At 37.7% G+C, this 5,833-nt stretch overlaps 1 protein-coding gene across 1 annotated transcript; it reads right to left on the bottom strand.

The window, feature by feature from the left end:
* Nucleotides 1-227: 227 nt before the first annotated feature.
* LOC133300058 (root phototropism protein 3-like) lies at nt 228-3,403 on the bottom strand. Its single transcript, XM_061499546.1, has 4 exons — nt 3,276-3,403; nt 3,008-3,077; nt 1,615-2,883; nt 228-864 (listed from the first exon to the last, which is right to left on the bottom strand). The coding sequence occupies exons 1-4, from the start codon at nt 3,389-3,391 to the stop codon at nt 316-318; spliced, it is 2,004 nt and encodes a 667-aa protein (XP_061355530.1). The 5' UTR covers nt 3,392-3,403; the 3' UTR covers nt 228-315.
* Nucleotides 3,404-5,833: the final 2,430 nt, after the last annotated feature.

The following is a 5,833-nucleotide window of genomic DNA, read 5'->3' as shown; positions in this document are numbered from 1 at the left end:
AAATCAATTCAGCCCAAAAATTTAAACTAATAGATGAAGACTTTTTTAATGGTTTATACTATTCTCTTGAGAGTTAGTTTTGCCGTATGAAAGAAATGTGCATAATAGCAAAAAGTTTAGCTTTGGAGCATATTGTAACACAAGTATATAAAAAACTTTAAGTTGTTCTTGAAAAAAAAATGTAAAAGAAGAAAAGGCCCCGTATACAGTCCAAAAGAAGAAAGACAATCAAATATGACCAAAAAGGAAGAAGTATGGAACACACAAGTTCATATGAGAGGTATTACTTCCTAGGCATTGAGAATTTCATGTCTCTCAAGATATTGAGTTTCTCCATCTTCTAGTTGTCTTTCTGTTCTGTTCTTCTGAAATTGGAATGTGAGTTGCCATCTCATGATTTTCAACATTTGTCATTTTTGCAAATTTGCTTAGTTTCTTCCACCCACTGCTCCATGCTGATGTGTGCTTCTGCTTTAGCATCTTATCGAATTGTCTCTGCAAATTCTCCATATCATTTTGAAGCTCCAAATACTTAGTTTTCACACTCTCAAGTTCAAACTTCAGTGTGTTAATATCTTTCTTAGCTGCTGCCCATCCTTCTTGGAATGATTGTGGTGTCCCTTCAAGAAGTGTTTTCCGGTTTGTAAGCATTGGTTGATACTGAGATTCCATACCTTCTTTCGTAGTACTGTTTGCTAGTGCATTGCTTATCTTTACTTGTTCAGAGAATAGAACTTGCACCACTACCCTTAATGGAAGCCTTTCATTTTGTGCAGCATGCATGCAGGCATCAATGGAGAGTTTCTGACAATCCATTACACGGCAGAGCCGTTTCCTTTCATGCTCAGTTAGTGTTGGGTGTGCCTGTTAATTTGTTTCATAGATTAGAGGTAAATAAGTAGAAACTCATTGGCAAATGTGAAGCTAAAATACTAAATATTCCTACTTATCCCTCTAGAATGAGTTAAAACACACATGAATTATGTAGTTCCTCATATTTATTTTTGCAAACCAATGAATATATAGCTCTAACCTTTTCTATAAAGAAATAATTATGCACGAGAAATGATTGATTTTATGTTTACTGGGCTAATATCTGTGATATAGTACATAACACCATATATCCCAAATTATGTCTCATCAGCAAAACTTATTCTGTAACTCAAATGTATTGCAGAAAATCTTATTCATGTGAAAGAACTAAACAACCAAAGTTTGAGCTTTTTTTTATCTCATGTCACCGAGAGATATTTGAGATCGAGGGCATTGATGGTGATTTTCCCTCTTCTTCTTTTTTGGACTATTAGCATAAACGAGTACATAACTTCAATGGTAATTATTTCTGGAACCTGAATTAAATGCATTTATTCAGATTTCAGGATATGCATATAAGCTATGCATATCTTTGCTTCACCAAAGCTGCTGAAACCAATTAAACTTTGCCTTAAATGTGATGGAAATAGTAAGCATGCTAAGTATGAGACTCACAGTTCTAATTCAAATTTTACCATGAAGCTTTACTTAAATTGCATGTATTCTAGGTAATTCAAAATCACATAGTTAAGAAACACGAAACACTTGTTCCATTATTCCCTTGGAACAGGAATAAATTACCTTAAGATAGGAATCAATTGCTCTATAAAGCCCATCATCAGAGGTCCTAGCTGACTCAGGCAAAGTTTCTGCAAGAACCTGAAACTTTGTCAGGGAAAGGTTTCTATCTCTGGAAACCTCTGTGAGATAACTGTCCACAAGTCTTGCCACTCTTGCCTTTGCATTTAGGTTACTTCCCATATGCTTATCAGAAAAGATTTGTCTGCTTGGACTGGAACTTTCAGTCTGTTCTTGAACAAGAAAATGCTCTAATAGCCTCTGAACAAGATCCACATCATAAGCAGTCTCACTTTTATTATAACAAGGAATTAGAAGATCAGCCAGTGTAGCTTGCTCAAATTGCATTCCCACCCTTTTCTCTAATTCAGTAATTAATGCAGGTGCTACCTTTAACATGTTTGCCATTCTCAGAAGCCTAAGCAGGAAGCTGCATGAGACACTGTCCTTCTGTGGTGGAATTATGCTGATGAGGCTCTCAATGATCATCCTTTGATCTTTAGCTTGAAGACTTGAAGTGTCATCTCTAGTTCCTGCCACAATCATATTAACTCCACCTTTCCAGCTACCGCCGCCGCCGCCATCACCACTACTGTTACTGCTGTTGCTTGTTTCATCTCCTGGGATTGTTGTGTCATTCATTAATCCTGGTAGCCACTTAGTTGCATAATGCATGATTCCAGCACCAATCAATTCAAATCTCATACCCTTTACCTTAATGGCAGTAATGACTCTAACAAAGTGATCAATCCTAAGGATTGAAACATCTTCAAACCACCAATCAGGAGGAACCTGCTGATTCCTACTAGGGCTTGAATCTTTCCATTTTGGGCTAGAAACTTTTGGTGCTCTTCCAGTATAAGACCACCTTATTCCCTTTGGATTAGCACAAGCTTTCCATGCTATAGACTCACTGCATCTTCGGACAATTTGAAGGTTCTCAGCCCATGGTGACAGCTTCTCACAGCTTTTCAACACTATTATGGAGTCTCTCCATGAAGACAAAACCACATAGCTAAGAAACGCTTCTGTCTTGAATATAAGATTGCCTTCTTCTAGGTCCTCTGTCATTTCAAGATACTCAGCAGCACATCTTACTCCAGAGATATTGCCTGCTGTGAAATCAATAGCAATTCCATAGCAGAACTTGGCTGCATGTTCAAAAGCCTCAGCACCTCCAGGGAGATCATCTAGAACTAGCTTATTCAAGTCAGGGTCGTGAGAATCATATATGATTCTGTTCACCTTTCCACTTCGAGATAGCAAAGGATACTTTCACAAGAAAGGGGAAGAAAAGTTCATAAAATTCAACGCAGTACAAGTCATTAGTATCTGATCTCTTTATAAAATATCCTATTTTTTAGAAAAGGAAAAAAAAAAAGAAAAAGATAGGTACCTTGTGCAAGTGGAATTTAGCTTCTCCAATTTGAACTAGAAGGTCACTTGGAATATCAGCTGAAACATACCTGCATGTGAAAAAGAATAAACGTTTAAGCAGCTTAAATGAAATGAATAAATCAACATATCAAAACAATATTATCAGAAGTTATAATATTTATTTTCTGCCGTGTGTTCTAAAATTTCAAGTCACTAGCATTAGCACAGAAGATTTTGTGGCAGTGACATCTTCAGAAGTTACTATTTCTGCATTGAACATAACATACCAAGAGTTGTCTCTTTGCTGAAATCCTTCTGTCTTGACACCATGTTTGGTTGAAGTGAGAAGTTCACCCCCATATTCCCTTCCTGCTGCTGTTGACTCACTCTCTGATTCCCACATGATGAAAACCAGATACACTGAATAATGTATTGGGCTAGATTGTTTTACTCAGGAAAGTGGCTTTTAAGTCAGAGTCAGAACAGGAAAATAAAAATGAGCAAAAGGGTAAAGAGAAAAAATGACCAGACAACCAAAGTTGATGGAAATTAAGGAGGAGGAACCCACATGCTTGAAATTATCTCAAAATTGTCGGTTTCTTCACACACCATTTCAAGGAAATCTCACAGGCTGTGCAGTAATGGGCATACTCAGGAGTTTTGTTGTGAATGATCATCTGAGGTTCTCTTTCTTTCTTTCAGCTTTGGATTTCAGATACCATCCATGTGTATAGGCAAAGTGCCATTTTCTTTATGCCTGACCATACATGTCTCTTCCTTTTCAGTTTATTTTCTTATTCTTTTGTGTGTTACTGAATATATTACAATCCCAAAAACATTCCTTTTCATGATGAGAAAGAATCAAAGACGCATTTCCGTAAAAGGACTGACTGTTTGTAATGCATGGAATTACTAAGCTGCCACTTGATTAGTCAAAATGATTATGACTTGTGTCTATATGTTCTCTCTCCTTGAAGTACGAACTCATACATTTGGCATTTTCACAACCTTGAGCTTGTGACAAACTCCACACATGCGGTATTGACTGGAAGCTTGCAAATGATAAATAATGAGCTGTCCCATGATAAGAAAGAATTGTGTGTATCGGGTAGTTCTTATGACAATGTTACATACAAAAAATTAGTTCAGCCCAAAACCTTAAGATGTTGGTGATGATTTATATTATTCTATAACACTCCCCTCACGTAAGAGCCTTTGGGCTTAAAGCGCGAATATTGCATAGCTCAATTTTTTTGGTTTTACCTTGTGCTTATTTAATTCCACTTGAAAGTGGGGGGCAGTGAGGATCGAATTCGCGATCTTATGGTCACTGAAGCTTTGATACCATGTAAAGAATCACGTCAACCCAAAACCTTAAGGTGTTGGGTGATAGCCCTTTAAATGGTCTATATTATTATCTAACGGTATAAACCAAGGCCCTTAAGAAGTTTTCCTGATGTTATGAGATGATAATCAATAAAGAGGACGAGTGTGGTGTTTAACGGTCAAGGTGGTTCTCCAATTGAACAGAGTAACAAATCATGAATATATTAGGACAATACCCTCCTCTGTAATGGAGATGGCGTATTTATAGATGAGGTTTGGCATTTAATGCGGTGAGGAAAAGTGAGGTTGGATGAGATGATTTGATCTGTCATCCCCTGTATTTGCCATGCTTGAAGGCGTTAAGGCCATTATTCAGCGTACTATGGTTGTATGATTCTGTGATTTGGGAGAAAAGTCACCTAATTCCTCAAAAAGAGAGGTGATGTGTGGGGTTTTGGGTGTGGACTGGATTGTTGGGTCTGTGCTTAAGGCCAACCATTTGGGTTGGCTGGAATAGAAGCCCCATAGCTTAATAGCCTACGGAGTTGGGGTGTTAAGATGTATCAACCTAGTATAGGAGCGGATGTACTAACTGGGTTGTGGAGGGGGGCAAGCATGCCTTGATCGTCGTCAATAAGGGGAAATGTGTCTATTCGGTCACCAATGATAAGGTGTTGCTCGGTAGATGTCTCCTATCGCAGGCTTCTTATACAGTCGCCAACACTATTTTGTTATCTTACTTATGACCGCTTGAGTGTTTTTTTGTTTCTCTACTTTGCAAGGTCTTGCAAATGTGTCATTTTGTGTAACATATTGTACGCTTCTTAACTTCGATTCTTTATGGCTGATCGTGGCCACGTGTGACGTTTTGAGTGGAGGAAATCCCTTTTTTAATAGCTTTTCTTTTGCCTGATATAGAGGTTACGCTTTAGCTTCTGTTGCAAAAAATGCGACGTGGCGAGGTGCATTTAATGCGATGTAGAAGTGTGTTTCCTTAAGAAAAGATAGGATTGCCCTTGATCTGCGCCATCGGTTTCAAAAAACTACCCTATATCTAATATTCCTTGTCTGCCCAATGATCTTATTTAGGAAGATTGTCTTCCCTCTCATTTCTCTTTGTTTTCTCTGATTTCTTGCTTGTCAATGAACTCTTCTCTCCCTCTTCACCTTATTCATGCTTCCTCTTACTAGGGCCTTTGGTTTTATCTCTTTTCGTTGATGTCATATAGAAGTTGTGGACTTCATTTAGTATGGCGTTTTGGTTGTTTCTCTTCCAAACTCATTATTTTTAGCAGGTATACAACTTTTCCTTTCTTTTGTTTTTCTTTCTTGTTTTGGCTATTCTTTAAGGGGGAAAGGGTTGAGTCTGGTCATTTCCTGTCAATGTCTTTGATGGAAAGGTGAATATTGAGGAGTTTGATTTGAATGAGGTAAATGTTGGGTCTCAAATTCGCAAATTGTTTTTTCGCCATATAGAGGTTATGGGTAGAATAGTGAAGTCATTTCACAGTCCTCCACT

The sequence above is a fragment of the Gastrolobium bilobum genome, unplaced genomic scaffold, assembly GCF_033153095.1.
Source record: "Gastrolobium bilobum isolate Gb01-03AN ecotype WA unplaced genomic scaffold, APGP_CSIRO_Gbil_v1 utg4369, whole genome shotgun sequence".
Classification (NCBI taxonomy): Eukaryota; Viridiplantae; Streptophyta; class Magnoliopsida; order Fabales; family Fabaceae; genus Gastrolobium; species Gastrolobium bilobum.
The sequence above is the reverse complement of the archived record's forward strand: the minus strand, read 5'-3'. Positions and strand labels throughout refer to the sequence as shown.

What these genes read in the sequence shown, in the direction of transcription:
- LOC133300058 (XM_061499546.1), bottom strand. Translation starts at nt 3,391, where the DNA reads ATGTGGGAATCAGAGAGTGAGTCAACAGCAGCAGGAAGGGAATATGGG. An exon ending in CTAAATTCCACTTGCACAAG is followed by an intron (nt 2,884 to 3,007) that starts GTACCTATCTTT and finishes TTCTTGTGAAAG; the next exon opens with TATCCTTTGCTATCTCGAAG. An exon ending in CAATTGATTCCTATCTTAAG is followed by an intron (nt 865 to 1,614) that starts GTAATTTATTCC and finishes ACAAATTAACAG; the next exon opens with GCACACCCAACACTAACTGA.